Source organism: Corella eumyota, chromosome 4 (genome assembly GCF_963082875.1).
Source record: "Corella eumyota chromosome 4, kaCorEumy4.1, whole genome shotgun sequence".
NCBI classification, from domain to species: Eukaryota; Metazoa; Chordata; class Ascidiacea; order Phlebobranchia; family Corellidae; genus Corella; species Corella eumyota.
This window is the reverse complement of record NC_137493.1, coordinates 7,865,760-7,890,061: the sequence shown is the minus strand read 5'-3', so window position 1 is coordinate 7,890,061 and position 24,302 is coordinate 7,865,760. Positions and strand designations below refer to the sequence as shown.

Sequence of the window (24,302 nt, the reverse complement as noted above, 5' to 3'; positions counted from 1 at the left end):
GCTTGTCCTTCAGCTTATGTGCATTAGCTGAAACTGTAAAACTGCATTTATAATAAATTTGTTTTTGATTAATTTAAGCGCTATCTTACTGCTGTTTTCATAGTTCTAATGGCATTGTTGGTTAATTGTTTTGTTATCTAATTTCTTTTATATATTTTTTTTGGTTATTTGCCTTTTTTCTTTTTCTATAATATTGGACGAATCGGTATTTTCAAAATAACAATTTTTTTAGCTCTTTTAGAATTCTTACAAATTGAAATGTAACTAAAAAATTTACTTTATTAATAAAAATATTCAATGCAGAATGATTCTATTTTTATATTTTTTAAATATTCATCCACGATATTTAAATTTATCGATGATGTAAAGACTTTAAAATCTAACATAAGGTAACTTGAGTTCCGTGCCTTCTTTTTTAACTGTCTTTTAGAGTTTGCAATATATATAGACAAATATTTAACCTGTCGTTTTGTTTAGGGGCTTAATAGGTATTATTTTTGTTTTACTAAATAATCCTCTGATGTGGACGCAGTGGTAATCGAATTTATGATATCATGTATTTTAAAGTGTCGGCGATTAAAATAATGTTAAACTAATTTTCTAATTAATTTAATTGATGATATTTTTTTTATTTGTTATGTTTTTAAATTTGACGTACTTAAAAATAATATTTATTATTAATATAAGTTTTCTATGTTTCCAACCGCGCGAACGTTTGAAATTAATCATGCGAATCAAACCACGTGACTAAAACAGTTGTAAACAAAACTTTCAAGATTTTGTGTGAAATTGTTTATTTGAAAAAATTTTGTAGATATTATATTGAGTTAAAAAAGCTTAGTATAAATCATGAATTCCCCATCTGATGCACAGGGGTTGGATCTTCTTTTTAAAAAACTGGGTATGTTTATTATTTGTTAAAAAAATGGTTTTGTAATTATATCTAAATTTAAAATTGTAAACTTTTAAAATCACGGTAAAAGTTAGTCACTCTAAATTTTTAAAAAGAAAATTAGATTTAAAACGTTATTTAGCAAGTTTGGAAATTAAAAAGCTTTTAATATTTATTTATTGGTTTTACTAACAGACTTATTACCACACAGGGCCGCACAGGACAACAAGCAGACGGGGCCGCACAGGACAAAAAATAAATTTAACATTTTAAAAGACAAAAATTTATTTTTTACAAAAATACATATATACATACATTTTTGCATAAATCACAAAGACTGTTTTTTTGTATTAGGGAAACTAGGGGCATTTCTCAGAAAAGGGTAAGGGCAGGGTTTAATAAAAATTGTTTTATTGTCAATATTTGGTGTTTATCAAATGAAAGTAAAAACAGTCAACGCGTCTTGTGTAGTCCTGTGTGGTAAATAGTTGCTTCTGTGTGGTAATTAATAGGACTCTTATTTATTGTAATATTTCTTTATTATAATCTAAATTTTAATAGTGGTAATTTTTTTTTTTTTTAATAGTGGTAATTTTTTTTAACAGGCCACAGCATTGTGGAGATCAGATCCAGGGCCCTCGATAGCATCTTGTCCAAGCTGGAACACGGACTAATTCATGATGCTGACCTTGTCCAAGAAAAACAACTTTTTATCAGATTGTTGGAATGGTTTAACTTGCAACCTGCTCCCAAACAAGATAAAGTTTTACAACTTCTGATAAGATTGTCGAAGGTTGAAAACTTACTTTTATTAACACTTGTTTGTGGGAGTTAATGTAATTATTTAACCCAGGGGTTTTGGGTTTATTTCTTACTGCTGAGATGTTATGAAACATTTTTTAACGGAAATTTTGTTTTAAAAATATATTTTGTTTAAATTTCAAAACAAATTTTTATTTAATTTTTGTTGTAGCACTCGTCTGCTTGTGACTTGCTTGTTTCTATTGGAGCAATGCAGTTCTTTACCAGACTGCGATCTGAGATTGACACAAATATGAGACCACAAGTCGATGTTCTGCTTGACCGATTGTTGCATGTGACCGACAAAGAGGTGTTAAGGTCAATGTCACAAATGAGATGTGTGTATGGAAAAACTGATCAACAAAATGGTAAGTAAATCTTAAAATTATGGGAGAAATTTGCCAATTTATTAAAATGTGTTATGTAGAAAAACAAGAACCTCCAACACCCATTGATGAACAATTAAATTATGGATATTTTACTAATGCCATGGACAACTCAGTAGAAACGGTAAGCTTTTTTATGTTTAATTAATTTTAAAGGAAAAAAACTCTGAAAATAAGTGCATTCAAATGTCTATAAGAGTTTCTATAGTTAGTAGTTGTAATAGAGAACTAATTTTTTTTTTAAATGCATATTCATTTTTTCAGAAGTTAACATTTTTTTATTCTTAAAAAAGGTGACATCGTCCATCCCACCAGCACCTCAAGTAACTCGCATAAAAGTTGACTTTTACTGCAACTCCACTGAGCCACAGTGTCTTAAATTTGCCGGTTTTCCTTGGCACTCACTCACGAGCACTGATCGACACGTTTTAGCATCTACTGGTGCATCTCTGTGTTCATCCAGTGCTCATTTGGTGAGAAACGCTTGCGCTTTTCTGTTGGATGTTATCTTTAGAGATTTTCCTCCAGAGATATTTTTGCAGAGACCATCGATAGTTCAGGTGATTTTTTTAATTATTGAATTTGACGTTTTTTAAATTAATTGGTTATATTTCTAAGTATTTTCTGTCATAATTTCTTGTTATAAACTTAATGTTTTATTTTAGGGTAAAATTGTTACTGTTTTAGCGGTTGAGTTTTGTATATAATTAAACAGAATTTAAATTAATTTTTTGTAGACAATTCTGACCCTTATTAGTTCGAGGCCTGGTGGAAAACTAATGACTGGTGCCCTCGAGTGTTTACAATCTCTCGCTGAAAGTTTAATTGCCAGACTTCACTTTTTTCAAGACCCAAATCTTTATTGCCCAAGACAAGGTTGGCACTTTTGTTTTTTTCTTACCGATGCCATTACACTGTATTTATGCCAATAAATCTCTTATTTTTTAAGACGTTTTAGCGCATACATAAATGTATTATTACTTTAAGATACAGTTTGAACCTAATAGTCTGTTTAAAGGCTTATAAATTTAGACTTGACATGAAAATAATATTGAAGGTTGTACAAAAAATAATAATAAATTTTTTTTTCTAGGTTTGCCGTTTCATGGTGACAGCCAGCTTGGAAGTACAACATCCCATAGAGCAGGATCATTCTCCGGGAGCGATCAAGGATTTAGAGCAGAGGCTGAGGGTGCTTTGAGACCGGTAAGGAGTGGAGGAGATGGAAGGGATGATCGTTCCTCTTCTTCCTCTTCTTCTGCTACAACAAGGTTCATGTTTTACTTATAGTGTTTGAACCATGCTGGATTTGAAAGTTACTAATATGAATAAATAATTTATTCTAAAAGCTCCTATGCTTACACTGTATTATATACTAAAGCAAATTTACCATTAGTGATAGAATGTCAGAAGTTTTTAGTCTTAAAAAAAATAAAATCTTAAAAATTAAACTTCTTAAAATATTTTAAAGCACACACACTACTCCATTAAGTCACATCTCCAGCCACCGTGCTCAATTTCAACACAACTTTGGCGCCCTCTTGTGGAACTCCTCAGAGGTCGAAGATGACCTGGAGCATGATGTTCAACTTCTCCAAAGATCTCAGCTCACAACTTCTCAGTTTTGCTTGAGTGCACTTATCTCAACTCTCCCTTCACTCAAGACTGATAGCACGAGATTATCACTCAGCTTATTGCAAGTGAGTTTTAAAATTAATTAATTTCAGAAAATAATAAAATTTACTGGAAATAACGTTTATACTTTTGTAAAACTTTTTTTTAATTTTGCCTTTTTTTTTGTTTTAAAGTCGAGTATACCACTTGTTCATCTTCTGTCGAAATCCATCAAAGCTGAAAAACTGTGGGCCGACAAATCTACTCTTGCACAAAATCTGGTAAAAAATTACACATAACAAGCCCTAATATCTTAAATATATTTTAATAAATTGGATCAAAAAGTTCTCCTATAAAACACAAGTTTTTAAATGCAGTTATCATTTATTAAAAAAACGAAATTTAGGTAATTGTTTAATATAAAATGTATGAATTCTTATGTATTAAACTGCCTCAGAGAAAATAAAATTTAAATTTAAAATTCTTTTTTTTTAGCAAGCACAACTAAGACAATTACTTGAAACAATGGGGGACAACATAATGTTCCACTACAACTTAGATGATTGTGTTCACAGCGGACCAAGGACGTTAGAAAGTGGGGATTGGATGGCAAAGAAGAGATCGAGTTCTGAGGAGAGGATGCACAGACTTGTGTATTTGGCAACCGTTGCCATGACAATGAAACTGCTAAGAGCAGTATTGCCAGTAGAACAGGTAAGAAATTGTAATGATTTGCCTTTTTTGAAAAATAATTTAATAATATTTTTATTAGTTATTACATTGTGAATTTTTGTAAGAAAATGAATAATAATTTTATATTTCTTAAAATAAAATCGACTATTGTAAATTTTTATTTTTTAATTAAAAATTTTTTTTAGTCTGAAAAAAAAATCAAAAGTAGTCTTGGCCGAGCATTGTTCGTAGTCTCATGTGACGAAGCATTAAGAATCTCATGCTCTGATGATTACGAACTTGCTCATGCATATCTCGAACAATGTAACGTTGACAAGTTTGAGGTTGTAAATAAAATGAAAAAAGTGGTGACATCATTTTCGCACATGCACATGTTTTTACAAGATAACAATGTAAGAATCCTTTTGCAAAATATATAATTTAAAATTATAAAATTTTTTTTTTTTTTATTAAAATACTATTATTATCCGAGGTCTAATAAGTACCTTTAAACTGGCAGCATAGTCTAATGGTAAGAACTTTTTTTTACTACATAAAGTCCCAGGTTTAATATTTACTGCCTTTATTTTTAGAGTCACTTATTTAAGGCCTTTTAAACAATATGTTTGCTATCTAGATCATATAACAATTTTTTTTTGCTGTAAATAAGTTTATATTTATTTTTGTGTACAGGAATCACCTAGCTTTATCACTATTGAAACATTGGAGTTAGCTGAAAGTAGTTTGGATAGTCTACCTTACCATAATGATATTAAACACATCAAATATATTGTGGAGGCCATATCAAAGGTTTCACTACAATCCAACAATCAATTAAGAGGTGAATTTATTGCTAAAATATAAAGGTAGCAAAAAAATATTAAAAGGTAGCAAAAAAAACACACAAAATATTAAAAGGAATTTGCAACCTCTAGCCTTAGTTATTTGGTTTTTATTTAAATTTATCTTATAAATACTCTTAAAAACAAAAATTACTATTTTTCAGATATTGGTGAACTACAAAACATAGCAAAAAGAGTGTTGTTAAGGATGTTAGCTCATCCACTTGTTAGAATAAGAAGAGCTTGCTACGAGGAATGTTTAAGTTTGGTTCGTGGAGGAATTAATGTGAGCGCTGCAGCTGAAAACCCTGGCAACACATCAAGTCTGGTTTGTCTGTAAGTAAATAAAAACATAAATTAAAATTTAGTAATATAAAAAAATTTAAATATCAAATATTTTAAAAGATTTTTGCAAACTAAAATTAACTCCAACTCTTAAAAATTGTGTTTTTTTAACAATCAATTTTTTTATTGAAAGTATTAACTCTTGTTGTGGCAAGGTTAACACTGTTTAAACATAAGGAAACTTTAACTTTAATCAAGTGTCATGTTGATTTTGGCAGTTGTGAATATTCTTTATTATAACTACCCGGTAGCCATCAGCAGGTGATCAGATTATTAGCCAGCATTAGTTTATATTGTTTATAGTGCCTAGTTCGAAGGTGCTATAGCTTGAAAGCAGTTGGCATCAAACTCAAGGCCTTATGTAGTTAAGCCTGGTGTTTTAACCGTTACAACAAACTGCCTAAAATGTTTTGAAATTGTTATTTATTTTTAGCTTCCTACTTGACAGTGAAGTTTTATATGAGATATGTGGGCATGGTCTTGGAGATATGTCAAGGCTGGTATCCCACCCAGCACAAGAACTTATTGCTTTATTACTACAAGGTCGATTACTGATGGCTGATACAGTTTGGGAGAAGTTTTGTGATTCTGTGAAATCTGTGTTGCCAGTGCTACAGGTAAAAATACATATTAAACAAAATTATGCCTTTTTTTAATTCATTTTCTGAAGTTTAAAAATAATGAATTTAAAATTATTTTTGGTTTTTAAACTTTGCATTAAAATTTTTCTGTAATTTTGCAAAAAATGTAATTATTTAAAAAAGAAATAACAAATTTTTTGCTGTTTAGGCATATACTGGTGAGACAGAAATTCTCCGCTTTGCTGTTGATGTGTTTTTATCTCCCAACGAGCATCAGAATGTAGATTGGAGTGTTGATAGTGTTCGAGCTTGTTTACGAGGTCTAATGCTCAAACATAGAACATCGAGAAGTTCTGCAGCAACCAGGCTGCAACAGGTTTTAGCACAGGATAATTTACTGCAACATATATCAGGTTATTGGAGTTTTGGTATTTTTTAATCTAACATCCGATTTTCTTTCATGATTTTGTATACAATTAAATGTTATTTAATATTAAACTTTGTTGGTGACAATTGTATCGCACAGCATTGTGAGTATTTTTGTTATTATAAAACCTTTACATTTTAATCCCCTCTTTTTTATGAATTATACTTTGTTTTAGGTTTGACAGATCTGTTAATAGTAGACACCCCTCTGTCACTTATACCTAGAGATGAAACGGATTGCTTTCGGATCCGACACTGTGTTTTTCAAGAAGAAGCGGTTGTCCGAATGTTGTCTGTTTATCGCTCAACCTCAACTGAAACATCTGTTAGAATCGGAGCTCTCCGACAACTAGCAACCATGCTTGACGACCCAAATTTACATCAAGTGTTTCTTACTAACAAGGGTCTAGAATCTGTAATTTTAAAGCTGAAGGAACTTGCCGGAAAAGAAGTAAATGTAATAACGGATGATCAAAAACCCGCAGTGTCATCTTGCATAACAATTCTGAAGCTTTTGTTAAGAAAAGATGCAGTGTCAAGAGACCGACATGCCCACGATTTATCCTTGTTGGTTATACTGTTAAGATGTGCGAGTCTAACTCGGTTGTCAGTGGCTAGCTTGTCCGAGGTGTCGGTAGTTTTAGGGCTTCTTGTGTTTCATGATGTGTTAAGGGAGTATATAAGACCAGTGAATGAAGCTGTTTCGGTCGAAGGAAAGACTGTTGTGGAGTTAAGCATGCCTGCAGCTGTTGTGGCAAGATATCAGGTTTGAGTTTTCTTTTTTATATTTTTTTTATCTGTATCGTTGCATTTTGCAGCTTAAACATAGGGGTGCATTTGGTGACCATGGCCAGCCGCAAGTTGACTTTAGAAGTTCATGATATTATTGAGCAGCTCATTGCTAGTAACTGGCAATTTTTATTGTTTTTGCAATGGTTTATACAGTTTTTAGAATCTTACTTAATGGGTTTACTGTATAGAGGCAATGGTAATTTATAAACCCAGGACCTTCTGTTATAATTTTAAATTTTCGATTTGATTTTTAAGGTCGGGCAAGAATTTATTTTTAAACAAATGTTGTTTTTAGATTCCATTTCTTTGTCCTACCCACCATGCTGTCAGTGTTCATCGTACTTTAGTGAATCCACCATCGCCATCATGTGATCAACTTATCACAGGACCACCTGCTTCTGCTTTGAGACTATCCTGGAATTTATCCATGAACAATGGAGATGTGGTAACTTTGGTGGAGAGTAAAGAAAATTTGGCTTCCAACACTTTGCGTAAATAATAAATTAAAATTTAATGTAAATAAAAACTGAGTAAAATTTTAAATTGTTTTTTGTATGTTTTATTAATTTTTTATTGAAATAATAAATTAGGTAAACAATAATTTTAAGATTTCGACGACATGGATTTGATTGACCTTCGTCTCAAAGAGTTCGACATTCTTTCTCTCCAGCTTTCTCATCCTTTAACTTCCTCCTCTTCTTTAATTGATGCGATTGCAACATCCAAGTCACATGGTCTTGCTACTCATGCTTTTTCTCTTCTTAGGATAGCAATGATGTCATCGATGACATCACTTAGTTTTGTAAAAACGATAATTAGTTTAGAGGATGAAAAATGGAAGACTGCGCTAGGAAAATTTTTGATGGTAAAAATGAAAAATCTAAATAAAAAAATACTTTTTCTATTTTTATTTATTTTTTAAAAAAATTGGTCAAAAATCAGCAATAAGTAAACAAGGATGTATTTAGAATTTTTAATTTCTTTGTTTAGCTTATTTTACGAATACTAAACTTATCTCATTGATTATTAACAAAATTTCAATAAAATTTTAAAACAAATAATTTATTGGAGTTATTACTTGTAGGTGTCACCAACTTGTTATGAAGATGAAGTCCTGCTAGCTCACTTAACCTCTTTGTTGGACGACATTTTATCCATTGTTGAAACACAAAACAACGACACCACCAACAAAACCTCTACCTCCATCGTTAAATGGTTCTTGGAGAACTGTCTTCTTTGCTCCAGCAAAGATCAGCAAATCCTTGGGAATACAGGAAGTCCGTTACTTAAGGTTTTGGAGTCCTCCGAACCTCAACCCGAGCCAGTAATTGCTTCCGGATCAACAGGAGTCATTGAACTTCATGCATCTTCCGTTACAGTAAGAAGACAGCTGTGTAAGAAGATTTTGTCATTGTTGTCAAGGGTGTCAAGGTTGCTGTATGAGGACAAGTCAATTAAAACTGAGGTAAAGTGTTTAAAAATAAAAAAATTCAGTTTATTTTATTATTAATGCCTAATTGATATTAAGGAATTTAAACTTGCATTACATTTTAATCGTAATTTAAAATTATTTTTAATAAAGTTTGTTTTAAATATTTTTTTAAATTTTAGATGATAAACCGTTTTCATCGCGAATTACGGACAGTCATTTTAGTCCGATTGCGATTGGCTGATGCTCCTCAATTTTATGATCTTCCTTCTATGGAAGTGACGCTTGAGTGCCTTGTTCACTTGAGTGCAACTCGGGTTGCTAATCGCAACAGTATTTCTAAAGTTGACCCAACTGACAAAGTATTGTTGCAACAGCTGCTGGGCACTTTATTGGAGGTTTGTTGATTTGTTGATAATTTTTTAAAACATGAAAAAAAGAGCAATTTTAGTTGTTTCAATTTAAATTAATTTAATATTGCACTATTATGTTTACCTTATTATACTGATGATTATTTTTATTTTGCTTTAAATATTCATCTAATATGATTAAAATATTTGACCCAATAATTTTATTTTAAAGATTGTATCAGCCTTTCATGTAGGCAGTGGGGCAAGTAGTTTATCTTATATGGGAAAGGGGGTGAGTAGATGTGCTACACTTTGTATTTTACATCTTGCTAGGGAGATGGCTGCACTTGGTATAACTGTAAGTAAACAAGTTTTTTTGTTTTTTTTAATTTTTTTTTAACTTTTTTTGATCTCTAGTAACATTATGATTTTAAAATGTTATAGGATTGGCCAAAAATTCTTGAATACACCATCCATAACAACAACAACCATCAAAACCATATCACCATGGAAACCTTGGGATTGGAATGGTTGGTACCCCTTTGGTCAGCCAGAGATCCTCGAACCAGATTTGCTGGTCTTGCAATCAGTCAAGCGGCAAGTTTAACAAAAAAAGGTTGTGTTTCATTGTCAAACGGTTTTCAAAGATGTCCTGGTGGTTTATGGAGCATGGTAATAAAATTAAACATTAAATAACATGTTTTATTATTGATCAAAAATGTTTTTAAGTTCCTTTAATATACATCTTGTTTAAATATTAATAAGGTGATGTATATAAGCTGATTGCCCTTAATGTAGTCCTATAGATTACATGGTGATTTTTATAATATGGTTGCAACTAGCAACTAATATATATCTGTAATAATTTATCCTCTCACCCCTCCTCTTCCCCCAAACGACTGATTTTTGTGTTAGCTTTTTAAATTGAACTTCATAAGTAGCAACCATTACCCTTCATTATATATAAACTGATATTTTTTTTTTTGCATTTGTATATTTTGCTATTTTTAATTGTTTATTATTTTAAGATGCATATAGATAGAACATGTTAATTGGGTCGAATTTTAATTGATTTTTAGACTGTTTGTGTGTTATTGGACCACAGTGAATGTAGTTTAGTAAGAGAACAAGCTGCTTACCTGCTTACTAATATGATTTCTCATAAATTTGATGGACCTGATGTTACTGGGAACCAATACTGGCAGGTACACATGTTTGAAATTATTTTGTTTAAAAATGTTAATTTTTAAATTAGTATTTTATTTAGGTTTAGTTTTACTTCAAATTATATTGCTCTAGTGCGCTATCCGTTTTATGCCAAAAAATTTTTTAAAAAATTATCATTTTATATGTTATTAAAAAGAAGAAAAAAAACATTTATATTTTAGTAAAATTTGTCATATTTTTTTCTTGAACTTAATGAAAAATTTATTATCTCAACATTAACAACCTGTAAACTATCTTTTTCCAGGGCCCAGTTGTACAACATGACACAAACACAGATTCAATGACCGGTCTTCCAGCGTTACTCTCCCTACTCCATCACTCACATTTGTACGACCACATCCTGTTTACTCTGTCACGTTACCATTATGAAACCACCGTTATGTCACCTGCCATGTTAAGTAATGCCACTCATAATAATGCCGGTGCCGCCATTTCTTTAGCATCGTTGGCAGGTACTTTTTTATTTTTTAGTAAAATTAGTATTTATTTCTAGATGACATTGTTAATAATAGTTAAACTATTTGTAAAAAAGAAATCTAATTTGTCATTTCTTTTTTTTTATTTGTTTTAGGTTCCGGTAGCAGCAGTCGGTCCAGCATGACCCCATTAACTCAACCAAGCATCCAATCAAATGCTTTTCCTTCACTTTCCTCAACCAACAAGGTGACATTAATTTTTAAAGGTATGTTTAACGAATTTTGACTTGGTAAATTTATTGTTATATTTTTAGGATACTTTTATGTCAAGTCAGGGAACAAGTGTAATGACTGACCACGTTGATTCTTCGGGTTAGTTAAACTAAATTTGTTATTAAAAAAATAGATAAGATGCTATTAACTATATTTTTTTTAAATTAAAATTTGATTTACAATAAGTTTAATCAAAAAAGGATAAAAAGATTTTATTTTTTTTTAAAGAACATCAAGAGGCGAACAACGATGAGAAGACTTCTCCCCCTCTTACCTCGTTTCCGGAAGAGTGGAGAGCTCTCTCCTCTCCATCCTTGATCTCTTCCATTTGCCACTTCCTTATCAATCTCATCTCGATTGCCCCTCATGACTCGATTCTTACTTTAACTCAAAGAAGTTTATTTCACAGCTTAAATGAGTAAGTATTGAAAAGTTTGTTTTTCAATAGATTTTGCTCATATATAAGCCTAAATAAATAAGTTAAAGTTACAGAATGTATATTTGGATATATGAAGTTAGGTTGTTAAATATTTACATGTTTTAAGATTAATATAAATTAAAAAAATGTTTGTTTAAATATTTTTTTAAATGGTTATCTTTTTTCAATGTTTTAAAGTTTATGAAACATGTTATGTTTTTATTTTAATGACATTTTTTTAGTCTTTTAGATGTTGATCGAATCAAATCAATCTTCTCAAAACTTACCTTTGTTCTTCCTGATGATGATCAAGCGATTGACTCTAAGGTGGATGTTGCAAGGAAATCTCGAAGATCACAACTGACTCGGAGTTTGATCTTACAACATGAAAGGACAATTAAACTACTCTCTTGCGCTGCAGTGGCAGAAAAAGTAGTAGCGGAAAATTTTGTGGTTTCAGATGAAAGTTTTGTGAAGAATATTGTTGCAGTTTTGTCCCTGGAGCCTATAGGTAATATTTATGTTTAATATAAAAAATATGCCTAAAAAAGCATAATTGTCTATTTTCAGAGTGTGTAAATGTAAAACTAGGCAAAATTCCACCTTATGGTTTCAATTTTATTTGTTGAAATGTGGCCCAACTTTTAACTTATATTTGCTTGCAATAATTTACCCGCGCACTTAAAAAATGTAGTTTCTAGGCCTATAAATGACCATCAAGATCTATAATATAAATTTACAATTTTCGTTTTAAGATTTGTTAAAAAAATAACACTAGGTTGTTCACAAAGCTATCATTTTGTTTAGCTAAAAGGTTATGATTTAATTTCTTTATATGCAATTTTTTATAGATTCTACATGGAAAGAAGTAATACAAAGTGTACAAAAAACCTCACTTGAATGCTTATGTGTTCTAATTCATCAAAATATTAAAAATCCACTTTCGACTGCTTTTGTTAGAGAATGGAGTGTTTATTTTGGTATGCCATTTTTAAAATTTGTAAAATATTTTAAGAAATATAAATATTGTTAATTTTTTTACAATTTTATTTTTTATTAGATTCTGTGTCAAGAATTTTGAGCGATAAATCCTCAAAGAAATTACACACCCACTGTCTGCAGTCATTAGCTGTTCTGTTACGATCTGAAAATATCACGAAAACATTGAAGTCCGATGCTGAAGTTAATTTAACATGGGTAATGGAAAAAAGAAAAGGTAATTGTTTTTTTAAACTTAAACGATAAATATAAACATGATTTCAATAATATGTATTGGAATATCTTATATTTTCCTGTTTTACTTAAAAATAATTTTTTTAAATTTACAAAATCTTATTTTATGCCATAATTTTAATTATTTTTATGCCATTATTCTTGTTACACTGGTATGCTATAAGTTCAAAAAATTTATTAAAATCCCCGTTTTTTATTCACTCTTGGTTTTTAGTATTTTTTTAATTAATTTTCCTAATTCTGGATTTATTTTTACTTGGAAGGTTTAAGATGTGATGCAGAGGAGTTGTGTATGTTACTCGTGAACTTAATTGAAATTTTAATAACGAAACCATCTGCTGGAATTAATGGGGAAGTTAACGATCAACTTACATCATTAACACAAGCTTTACAGAACTTATTTGCTTGCTCAAAAGTAGCACAAAATACTGCGTTAAAAGGTAAAGGGTATAACTTATATGATATCATAAAAGTAACATAAACAAAAAATAGGTTTAAAACATACAGTATTTTTTTTAAATTTCGTATTGTCTATTAAAAAAAAAACAAATTACAAAAAACCCTTAAAGACATTTTTATGACAAAATTTTAACTAATTTTGGTAATTCTGCAAAAAAATGCCTGAAATATTGTTGCTAAATTTTTATTGTATTTTTTAATTTTTTTTTTTTTTTTGAATTGACAGCTGGCTTCTTGGAGAGATGTTTGGAAGAGATGAAGAGATTTCATGTCCGGATGTCTCTTCTTTACACAACATCAACAGGAAACAAGGGATCATATGTTATCTTGAACAACTCCAAATCTCAGTCTTCAATAGTTGGTAAGGAAGAAATCATAAAAGAAATTTCAAAAAAAAATTTTTGATATTTTTTCTAAAAAATTAAATATGATTTTTTTTAGATGATTGTGAAGCTTATGTTCGACCAATTTTACTCCTAACAAATTTAATAACTAATTTATTACATGGTCAGGATAAAGCAAAAGTTCAGGCTGTTGGTTCAGGTCTTGGGCAGGTAAAAAAATTGTTTTTTTTTAACTAATTTTAAATTGATTTTTTTATGTTTTAGTTAAAACAAATATTCTCCTTTTTTGAAATTAAATTATTGATTTTTTTCAGATTTTAAATAACTTGTGGCTTTGGACATCAACTTTTCCCAATCTTTCAATTGCATTAGTGCGGTTAGTTGTTACTTTTACAGCACATTGTGAAAAAGGTAACATTTAATGTGAAAGGCTATTAGAATGACGTTTTTTAGTAATTTTATAGTTTTAATTGAATTTTAACAAAAATGCCTTTTTTTAGCTGGTTCTTCACTTGCCAATACATACAGCAGTGGTCATCTGAGTGTAGCAAACCATCTTGTTCGTTCGTGCAAAGAAATTCAGGGAGTAGTGTTAACCAGATGTAAGATCCCACCATCAACTTTACACCTCACCTACTCAGCTCTTACAAATGCTTCATCAGCGCAGGAGGCAAGGGCTGTCATTTGGAAGGTATGTCAATTTTAATTTTTTTTTCACTAATCTGGGACATTTTTTTCTTTGTTTTATTTAAACAATTTTTGTTAAAGGCAAATTCGTTGGAGTCATTTGCGCAAGTAGCAGACAGGGGTCAACATCCAAAAAGGTCAAAAGAACAAAGTAATTTACTTGAACATTGGCTCAAGCTCCTACTTTCTCTTTCCTTTCATACCGATGGTCAACTAAACATTCTTAAAATCCGAGGTATATTAATTTATTAAAATATTTTATTATTAATTAATACTGATTTAATATATTTTAGGCTTTAAAAAATTTGCATGTTTTTAAATCCTGGGGTCCTGGGTTCGATTCTCACAACTGAAATAACAACAGTGTATTTAGCTTAAAATTAATTTTAAATTATTTTTGCAGATGTATTTGATATTCTGGTTGAACTTTACAACTCAAATTCTTATCCTGATCTTGTCCTAAGCATAATCAGAAACCTCTGCTTTCATGCACCAAGTAAAAATCGAATAAGCTCAAATCGTACCCTTGTGCGCCTTCTAATGATGAATATCAACGACGAAAATTCATCAGAAATCAAACTGACTACATCATCTGCTATCTTATCCCTTTTATATAACAGCCAGAAGGTATAGCTAGTTTTATTATTACTTTTGGTCCATAAAGCTTAAACTTTAGCTTCCATCATTAAAAAAATCAAATTGCATATTTAACTTGTTTATTTTAACCTTTTTATAAAATCTTAATTTTTAGGCTAAGGTGCATTTAAAGGGCGCAGGCCTTACCCAGAGTGTCCAGAATGTACTTGCAAGGATCGCTCTGGCCGAAAACAATAACAGTTTTAAAGAGGAATCACCATACCAAAAATCCCTTCATTCTGTTCTTGATATCATGCAGCAGTAGTCAAACATTGGAAATTTCGTTTTTGTCAAAGTTTTGAACACACATTATTGTGCGGAAACTATGAATGTAGTTGTGTTGTTTACTAGAATTTATTTTTATATAGATAGTTTATATTTATGATATCTATTTAAAGGTTTTTGCGTTGTGTTGCTAAATACAAAACCTAAAGCATCTGATGGTGTCTAATAAGTTGAGTGTTATCTATTCAGAACCAAATTAAGTGTGAACGTTTTCTTAAGGTGTTAGGTTTGTTTATATTCGATTTGAAAAGCTTAATTATAAAATACATATTTTTACTCACATTTTTAGGTGTTATTAATCTGGCAAGTTTGTCTAGTTATACATGCCCATTGGGTTAACAGTTGTTTTGCTAACGTAATACTTAGGTTAGGGATGTTTTAATATAAAATCAGTTGGGACGAACGAAGGTAGTCATGCAAACCTTATACCTAATCAACTCCGTTGCGTTTATTTAATATTATCTCCTTTTTTGGTGCGTTGTTAAATTAAAGCTAATTTTAGTTCAACAACATAGCGTTTAAGTAAAGTCTGTACATAAATATAAGAAATACATTTCTCAACCTACATTGGGGATAAAAAATAATATGTTCAGACGCTTTGTTATGGTTGTGACTTTATCACGTGATTTTGTTTGTTTTCTTATTATTCCACGTGGGAGTTTAGCTCTGTAAATAAATCGAATATTTTGTGTTTACCTAGTTAATAAATAATCCGCAAACATTAAACTATCTCGCTAAGATGCGGCTACAAAGCATTGTTACAATTGCAAGAAAATATAGTAGCTCAGCCTCAACGATGTATAAGTTAATAGGAGGAGAATTATCGCCGTACACGGCAAAAGTTCGATTTTATCTTCGACATAAAAATATCCCTTTTGAACCTGTTCAAGCATCAGCAGAGGTAATATGTGTTTTTAATAATTTTAAATTGTTGGTGTTAGCTAATTGAATGAATTTCATTGTCATATAGCAACAAGAATTTACCACTGTCAGACTGTTCACTGGCACTACAGGGGTTATAACTATTTTTTGGCGGTTGTCGGGTCTAGGTTGTCAGGTTGTCAGGTCTAGGTTGTCGGGTCTAGGTTGTCGGGTTGTCAGGTCTAGGTTGTCGGGTTGTCAGGTTGTCAGGTCTAGGTTGTCGGGTTGTCAGGTCTAGGTTGTCAGGTCTAGGTTGTTGGGTCTAGGTTGTCGGGTCTAGTTTTTTTTTGTATGTAACTTCATCCTCGCCGTGGGAAGGTCGAATGCGCGACTTAAACATAGAGTAACATCGGTTACCCCAACCTAGTCTCGAGTTGCCTATTCCAGTTTGGGATATTATAGATTATAATTGCCCAGTAATTCACTGCTGCATAAGTGCCGGCTCAGCAGGAGTTTACAATTTTAAGCAGGAGTTCACACCGCCTTACTCAAGGGCTACAGCATGAGATCACTGGGAATTAAACCCTGCATCTTGTGTATGGTAGGAGAGTGTCCTGACCACTACACCACGCTGTCGGTTGTCAGGTATAGGTTGTCGGGTTGTCGGGTTGTTAGGTCTAGGTTGTCCTTGTCGGGTTGTCAGAGGTCTAGGTTGTCGGGATGTATATTGAGTTAAAAATAAATACATATTTTTATAATTCATATTTTTTGGGTGGAATTTTATTCTTCTTTGTTTTATTTTATATAATCCTTTAAGGGTAGATATATGGTTAATGTGTATAAATATATATTTTAAAAAAATTAAAGAGCCATTTATGAGTTTATTTGATGACAATATACAACAATCAATACAAATATAAGTGGCTAGTCAATTTACCCCATTGGCAACTCAACACCAGACAACTCAACGAAGGCCTCAACCCGTAGACATTTCAACCCATGGATAACTGACCATGTAAACACATAACTTGTGTGTTAATGGGTTATCTGAATGGGTGAGGGTTGGGGTTAGGGTTTAATTCATGCAAAATTTTTGTTTAATTTTATATCCGTTTGATTTCATTCGATCTATTGAGTTGTCCATGGGTTAAATTGTCTGCTTATGGGTTGTTGTAATGTTTAACGTCTTTTTGTTTGATATTTGGTTATAAAGCAAACATTTTATATTTTATAATAGTAAACAATTTTGCCTACAAATAACTCAAAAATTATACAAGTTTTTTTGTAATGAGACCTTTTTTCAATAGCATTAATAATTGATAGATGCATTTCTGCATAAAATCTGATAGTAGAGTGTTAAACCACTCAACAACCTACTGACCAAAATCAAACAACCTAGATAGCTAACAACCTAACCAAATATTTATATAATTCATGCATGCACCATATAACATATTACCTAAACTTGACTACCTTGGTCTAACAACTCAGCAACCCAGACCTGACAACCTGGGTATGACAACCCGACAACCTAGACCTGACAACCCGACAACTTAGACCTGACAACCCGACAACCTAGACCTGACGACCCGACAACCTAGACCTGACAACCCGACAACCTAGACCCGACAACCTAGACCCGACAACCCGACAACCGCCAAAAAATAGTTATAACCCCTTCTCCACTGGCATGACAGTTAATTTTTACTGGGTTGTAGCAGTATTTTGTTAAAAACATGTTTTGTAAAGGCGTGTTTATAATATGATTCATTTTTAAGCCTTTACAATACAATAATCAAAAATTTACAATACATTAATTTAATAGCATAGTTACTTTTATAAAAGGGGTAATTTTGGTTCATTTTTTGGTCAGATTTATGTTGGATTTGTTAAACCAAGAGTGGGATGGTCAGTTATTCCTGTTTTAGTTACACCTGATAATCAAGTTATTCAGGATTCAACTGAAATTATCTCCTACTTGGAAAAAAGGTAAAATTTTAAATACTAAAGTATAGCCTATAAGTTTAATTTTTTTAATTTTTTAATTTTAAATAAATGTATTTTTTGTTGTTGTTTAAAATTAAAAACTATTTTTGTATTAGACATCCTGAACCAAATATTTTACCAGAATCACCTAAACAAAAAATTGTTGCTTCATTACTTGAACTTTTTTCTGATGAATGGCTTCCCCAACCATCTATGCATTATCGGTAATATTAATATACTTTTGCTAAATTTTTTTCACTTTTTAAATACTCAAGTTCATAGACTTGTATTGTATGGGTCTATAAAAAATAAATTTTAGAGTTAAGTTACTGGAAATGGCTTGTATATACTGTTAGTTTGTTACCCTTAACTTCACTTATATAAACTGTTTTTTTTTAAAGCCGTGGATTTGTATTAATACTTCTGCATTGTGTTTAGTTGGAATTTTCCAGAAAATTCAAAATATTTAAGTGAAGAATTTGGGAGAGTTGGGTTTCCCGGACTACCAACTGCAGAAAGAAGTGCAATTGCTGAAAATATTTACAAGAAATTTAAAGGAATGCTACCTACCATTGGAATCACGTCAGTCACAGGACCAGGTTAGAATTTTTTTTAAAGTTTGCTTTATGCATTTTTTAAAATGAAATTTAAATATAATTTGCTATGCAATTTAACCAAAATTTATTTTTAGATTTTTTATGTGATTTTTTATAGGCTATTCAATATCACTATACAATAATAGCTATTACAATTTTTTTTATATTTAATATCACTATTCAATATCAGCTATTACAAAATCTTTTTATATTTAATATTAGCTATTACATTTTGTATTTCCACTTACAGAGATAGAAAAAAGTTGGAAAGCGATGTTGGATGACATGACTGCTCACTTTGACAAACACCCTTATTTTCTTGGTGGAAAACCTTGTATTGGAGACTTTGCTGTAGCTGGAATGTTTTATGCTCATTTACTTAGAGATCCTGTTCCAGGTTGGTAGGATTTCTACCTAACATTTTTACATAACTCATCTTAAATAATATGTAAATCTATTTAAATAAGTATTAGGGTACTACTAATTAACGCACAGGACCAAACCGGACCACACAGGACGCGAAGACTGTCTGGGGATACTGTCATTTGATAAAAAAAAATTTTGACAATAAAACATTTTTTTAATAACCCAAGTCCTATCCTTCTGCTGGAAAATGCCTTTAGTTCAACTTAATACAAAAAAACAGTTTACGCAATTTTCTTGTTTTATTTATTTTCCTGTGTGGTAAATGGGTTATCATGTATAGCCTGTGATCCTGTGTGTTTTTGAAAAACTGGACTTATTTTTTATATTTATATTAAATTTTTCTATTAATCATACTGAATTTTTTTAATATTGTTTTGTTTTTTTGTATTGATATTTCAAATGGCAATTGTAAATTCTATCAAGTTCGAATTACATTAATGCAGCTTGTTTTTAAATGTTCATCCATATATTTCTAACAGGTTATATAATGAGAACACAGGCTCCACTAGTTGCAGCCTGGACAGAAAACTTGAACGGCTGTCTACCTCACGCTAACAAATTTCACTTACACAACGTTGATAAAGATGGGAGGATTGTTACAGAGGTTTTATCGGAAAATGAAAGAGATTTTGCTCAGAATGATGGTATTTTAAATAACATAATAAACAGCACTGATTTACAGTTTTTAAAAATGAATATACTTTTTACCTTGACAGAAATACCTAAAACTCTTTTGCCAATCTTGAAAAGATTTTTTACTGAGTTTGGTCCAATTTTGTTAAGCACAAAAGAACATCTAACAAAATATATAAAGGTAAATATTTTACTTTTCAAGATTTAAAAAAAGTATAAAATATGTGTAAATAATTTAGCAGGTTGTTTCATTTTAACTTAAAATAAGAACTTTGTAATAGGAGAATGTTACAAGTGAAAACACCAAACTTCCAAGGACAATAGGAATACATAAATACAGGATAGGTGATGTTGCTGAAGAAAGACATGTAAAATATACAACTCTTTAAAAATTTAATATTTTATACACTTAGTGTTTAGAAAAAATATTTTTTTTCAATATTTAAGATTATACCATTTAACATTTGGATGTGGCAAAATGTCACTGATCTCTATCGCTCCCTATCATTGGCACAACAGGTTGAAGTTGATCACTTTGTGGCAAAATTTCCCCATGGGTTAGATGTTGTAAAAACAAACTTGGATTGTTGTAGAGTGGAGAGGATTAAAAACTTCCTACATGCTAAATTACCACCAAAAGCTTCATTGTAATGAAACTATAAACAAAAAATTGACACTAAAAATCAATTCCATTTATTTTAAAATCTTATTTATTGTTTATTTTATTGATTGAGGATATATTTATTGTGTTTTATAGTTTGTTAATAAGAATTGTGTTATCAGCGAAAAATCACACTACTTTGGTTCTGTTTGATTTTGAAAAAGAGTGTACTAACTATAATATATATTGTTGTAAATACTTTTGTAAAATTATAATTTAACATCAAATATTTGTATCTAGGTTTTAATGTCTATTTATAAACCCGAGCTTTAAACTTATGTCATTTAAAATTGTATTTTTTTTTTCTTGATTAAAATAACAGCAATGATGTAGGTTACTATGTCAATATCAGTTTTATGTTTAATATGTACACAGTGTGTCATAACTTTTATTTCTGTGTGCTAAAGTTTAAACTTCAGCTTGAAAGCTAGAACAAAATCAGTTTCAAAATATATTTAAAAAATGTATCAACTTATTGGTGCTGAGGTTTCACCTTTTTCAGCTAAAGTTCAATTTTATCTTCGATATAAGAATATTAAATTTGAATCTGTAGATGCAACAGCTAAGGTAACTGTTACTTTTAAACTTTAATAATAAATAACAGTTAAAATATGTTTTTTTTGCTCTATGAGTTTTTTTCATACATCTACATTTGATTTTGCTTATTATCATAAACTGTTGTTACTTTTTGTGTTTAGATATCTTTAAATTTCATAAAGCCAAGAGTTGGTTGGAAAGTTGTTCCAGTTTTAGTTACACCTGATAATCAAGTTATTCAGGATTCAACTGATATAATAAATCACTTAGAAAAAAGGTTAGTTTAAGTTGTTAAAAACTAAACCTAAAGGATTTTTTTGAAATTTTAAAATATAATTTTAAATCCTTAACAATTGCAGGCATCTGAACCAAGTACTTTACCTGAATCACCTAAACAAAGAATTGTTGCTTCATTACTTGAAATCTTGAAAAGATTTTTTACTGAGTTTGGCCCAATTTTGTTAAGTACAAAAGAGCATCTCACAAAATATATAAAGGTAAATATTTCATAAAACCTAGCCTTTTTATTTTGGTTGAGTTTTTGTAGGTTGAATATTTTTTAACCCTTTTCTTTATAAAAAAAAAACTATGTACATGACCATGTTACGCCAGAAAATACAAAGCTACCAAGAAAAATAGGAACACATATATACAAAATTGGTGATGTTGTTGCAGAAAGGGGGTATGTTATTTTATTTAAAATCCATACTATCAGAAAACTATAAAGACAAATATTTATTTATTCTAGATATTTACTTTTAACATTTGGATGTGGCAACATGTCACTGATCTCTATCGCTCCCTACCATTGGCACAACAGGTTGAAGTTGACCACTTGGTGGCACAATTTCCCCATGGGTTAGATGTTGTAAAAGCAAACTTATATTGTTGTGGAGTGGAGAGGATTAAAAACTTCCTACATGCTAAATTACCACCAAAAGCTTTATTGTGAGTTACCCAAGCAAAAATATGGTTTATAACTAAGGTGGTTTAACCTAAAGATTTTTAATTGTGTAATTATTTTGTAGTGTTATATTTCTTTTATAAACGTTTTATATTTCTTTTATAAACGTTTTATATATATAAACGTTAAGTAAAATTATTTTTATGCATAATGCAATTATAACCTTGTTATGCAAATTTATAAAACGACATTTTTTCTGCGCCAAAATTTTGTAATTTTTAAGTGGTGTATATTACTTAACCTAACAGTGTTTTACAATAATAAGTTATCTAATATGTTTATGTACAAATATTCTTATTAAATTTAATCGTAGAATGCAATATAATAATCTACGCATTTTGATGTATTAGTTCATCGTCGTATAGTAGAAAAGTGACCTCGTGATACTTCTTATAAGTTACCTCTCTACAATTCTTTAACCAAATATAAGCAGTCGCAATAACCATTAGAAACCCGAATATTACGATCGATATGAGCATGCCATATGAATGGCGAAATGCGAGAACGTTTTGTTTATCTTTTAAAGTTTCGTTCTGGTAATTTGGGAACGTCGAATTGAATGTATTGGTTGTGAAAAATTGTTCAGAAATAAACCCGGACTCTGTTGGTGACGTCATTTCTTCGCCCGGTTTTACGACCTCTGTTATTTCCAGCGTGGTAGTTGTTGTTTTAAAAAGTGATGTTATGTCTAAATTACTATTTGTAGTCAATAAAGTAGTTATAGTAGTAGTAGTAGGCACTGTGATGTTTTGTGCATCAGCGGTGGATATCTTGCTAGTTGTCAATACATTTTCGGGTATGTTCAGAGCGGTAGGGATTATTGCCTTGGTTGTGGTCGTTGTTGTGGTTGTTAGGGGCTTCGTTGTAGAAACTGGTATAAGATTAGCCCCTCGTTGGTAAACGTAATAGTTTTCCTTGGTTTCAGCATAACAACCGATCTCATTATCGCAACGTACAAGAAAACAGTTCACGTATTCAAGGTTTGAGCCACCAAATACGTGATGAAATATGGCCACGTTGCATAATTCTAAACAAAGCAGAATGGTTGAGTTTATTTAACCAGTACAATAAAACAAAGTTTTTTTAAGCATTTTTATCTTATAATTGTACTTCTAAAATCAATCTTTATTTTTGAAGTATTTACTGTTGTTTTTATGTTGTTCAAATAAAACATATTTAACAGAGCTTAACGATTTGTAAGGTTCACGTTTAAGTTTATAAGCAAAATAAAATTTTAAAAAAATGTAGCTTACCATTATCACAACATTCCTGTTTACATTCCCCAACAAAATTAACATGTAAAATTTTCAGTAGTTTTAAACCGGGAGTTTCTCTGTTCGAACTAAAAACTAGCGACAGCTTTGGTCCAAATCCAAAGTGACATGATTCTTGACTTTGTCCTTCTTCGATTTTAATTAGAATGATAAATTGCAATATCAATATAAAGAACTTTATAGCCATTTTGGTTCGACAATTTTATTCAATCATACTTTTTTGTTATTTTTTTTTAACCTCCAACCTTGCTACTCTTGCATCCTTAAATGTTGCTTTCAATTAATGTTTTAGTAAACTAAAGATAAATTTAAAATTTGGTTAACTTATAAATTGAAATCTTTAGGTCTACATTAAAATATCCGGTTTTTAAAGTTTACTTTTACGTATTTCGCCACTTATGAATAGGGCTCGCTTTTCAAATCAAACAATAACGGTCTTTATTTGTATTTCTTTATACTTAAGTTGTTTAAATCGACCGTAATATTTCATTTCTGTACATTCACGGCTGAAAGACTTTAACAAATCAAAACTGTTTGTTTAAATTAACCTATGGTTTATTAATTAACATAGTACCATCGAAACCAATTTTACATTTATTGGATTATCTTTTATATCTTTTATATTTTAAAAATAATATTTTAGAATTTTTAAATTCTAAAGAACTTTTTTCTGATTATAAACCTTATTAATAAGTAAGATTATTTTTTAAGTTATTTTTTACAATTATACTTTCTGGTTTTCGAAACTACCAGCTACTTTGAGTAGGTAATTAGCTCATGTTTTAGCATAACCTTAAAGCTTTTATTAATACCTATGTAATGCCAAAAACGCGTTTTTAGAATAAGTTTGGTAGGGATGCTTTGTGTAAGATTTTGGGCATTTTGTTTATCACTTGGGTTTAAACCCCACTATTTCCGTGCTGCGCTTTTGGGAAAGGCGCTTCAAACGCTACGAATTCCTGATGATTCAAAAAACACTCGGCAACCTATTTATTAGGTAATATGAATAATAATATTTCAAAATGCCAAATTCAACTTTTAAAAGAGTTGCGGCAACAAATGTTATTCTGTATTTATGCTGTAAGGTCGTCTATTTTACATCAAGCATATATTATGAAAAAAAAGTTACTACTTGAAGTTTATGAAAAGTTACTACTCTATTTTTATTTACGTTGTGACATGACGTCATGTTCAGATAATCGAGGGTTGTGCGTTAGCCGCTAGTTCGCTCACGCACAGACGTACAGCACGCATAA

At 30.6% G+C, this 24,302-nt stretch overlaps 3 protein-coding genes across 3 annotated transcripts; 2 read left to right on the top strand and 1 right to left on the bottom strand.

Annotated features, from left to right (window-relative positions):
* Positions 1-776: 776 nt before the first annotated feature.
* Positions 777-15,138, top strand: LOC145749775 (rotatin-like). The gene is made up of 38 exons (XM_082565637.1): positions 777-901; positions 1,498-1,685; positions 1,866-2,061; positions 2,121-2,203; positions 2,373-2,639; positions 2,817-2,955; positions 3,173-3,350; positions 3,551-3,779; positions 3,888-3,974; positions 4,189-4,407; positions 4,572-4,778; positions 5,059-5,206; positions 5,372-5,543; positions 5,986-6,169; positions 6,342-6,546; positions 6,736-7,325; positions 7,647-7,842; positions 7,960-8,216; positions 8,436-8,816; positions 8,963-9,178; positions 9,363-9,488; positions 9,575-9,802; positions 10,210-10,335; positions 10,602-10,809; positions 10,929-11,020; positions 11,088-11,145; positions 11,275-11,464; positions 11,707-11,975; positions 12,316-12,444; positions 12,525-12,680; positions 12,961-13,137; positions 13,383-13,517; positions 13,598-13,710; positions 13,815-13,911; positions 14,001-14,191; positions 14,269-14,422; positions 14,591-14,814; positions 14,939-15,138. The coding sequence occupies exons 1-38, from the start codon at positions 850-852 to the stop codon at positions 15,086-15,088; spliced, it is 7,017 nt and encodes a 2,338-aa protein (XP_082421763.1). The 5' UTR covers positions 777-849; the 3' UTR covers positions 15,089-15,138.
* Positions 15,139-15,781: 643 nt separating this feature from the next.
* On the top strand, positions 15,782-20,388 carry LOC145750466 (uncharacterized). The gene is made up of 9 exons (XM_082566506.1): positions 15,782-16,009; positions 17,843-17,958; positions 18,072-18,179; positions 18,394-18,554; positions 18,802-18,948; positions 19,457-19,621; positions 19,694-19,791; positions 19,892-19,978; positions 20,058-20,388. Exons 1-9 carry the CDS (start codon positions 15,848-15,850, stop codon positions 20,259-20,261), a joined length of 1,248 nt encoding a protein of 415 aa, XP_082422632.1. The 5' UTR covers positions 15,782-15,847; the 3' UTR covers positions 20,262-20,388.
* A 1,591-nt stretch (positions 20,389-21,979) lies between these two features.
* On the bottom strand, positions 21,980-23,337 carry LOC145751094 (uncharacterized). The gene is made up of 2 exons (XM_082567176.1): positions 23,026-23,337; positions 21,980-22,799 (listed from the first exon to the last, which is right to left on the bottom strand). The coding sequence occupies exons 1-2, from the start codon at positions 23,231-23,233 to the stop codon at positions 22,102-22,104; spliced, it is 906 nt and encodes a 301-aa protein (XP_082423302.1). The 5' UTR covers positions 23,234-23,337; the 3' UTR covers positions 21,980-22,101.
* Positions 23,338-24,302: the final 965 nt, after the last annotated feature.

Bases quoted from the DNA above. Each gene is read 5' to 3' on its own strand.
- LOC145751094 (XM_082567176.1), bottom strand. From the start codon at position 23,233: ATGGCTATAAAGTTCTTTATATTGATATTGCAATTTATCATTCTAATT. The intron at 22,800-23,025 runs GTAAGCTACATT...TGCTTTGTTTAG, and splicing joins ACAGGAATGTTGTGATAATG to AATTATGCAACGTGGCCATA.
- LOC145749775 (XM_082565637.1), top strand. From the start codon at position 850: ATGAATTCCCCATCTGATGCACAGGGGTTGGATCTTCTTTTTAAAAAA. The intron at 3,351-3,550 runs GTTCATGTTTTA...AATATTTTAAAG, and splicing joins TCTTCTTCTGCTACAACAAG to CACACACACTACTCCATTAA. The intron at 13,138-13,382 runs GTAAAGGGTATA...TTGAATTGACAG, and splicing joins ACAAAATACTGCGTTAAAAG to CTGGCTTCTTGGAGAGATGT.
- LOC145750466 (XM_082566506.1), top strand. From the start codon at position 15,848: ATGCGGCTACAAAGCATTGTTACAATTGCAAGAAAATATAGTAGCTCA. The intron at 18,180-18,393 runs GTAATATTAATA...CATTGTGTTTAG, and splicing joins CAACCATCTATGCATTATCG to TTGGAATTTTCCAGAAAATT. The intron at 19,792-19,891 runs GTAAATATTTTA...ACTTTGTAATAG, and splicing joins ATCTAACAAAATATATAAAG to GAGAATGTTACAAGTGAAAA.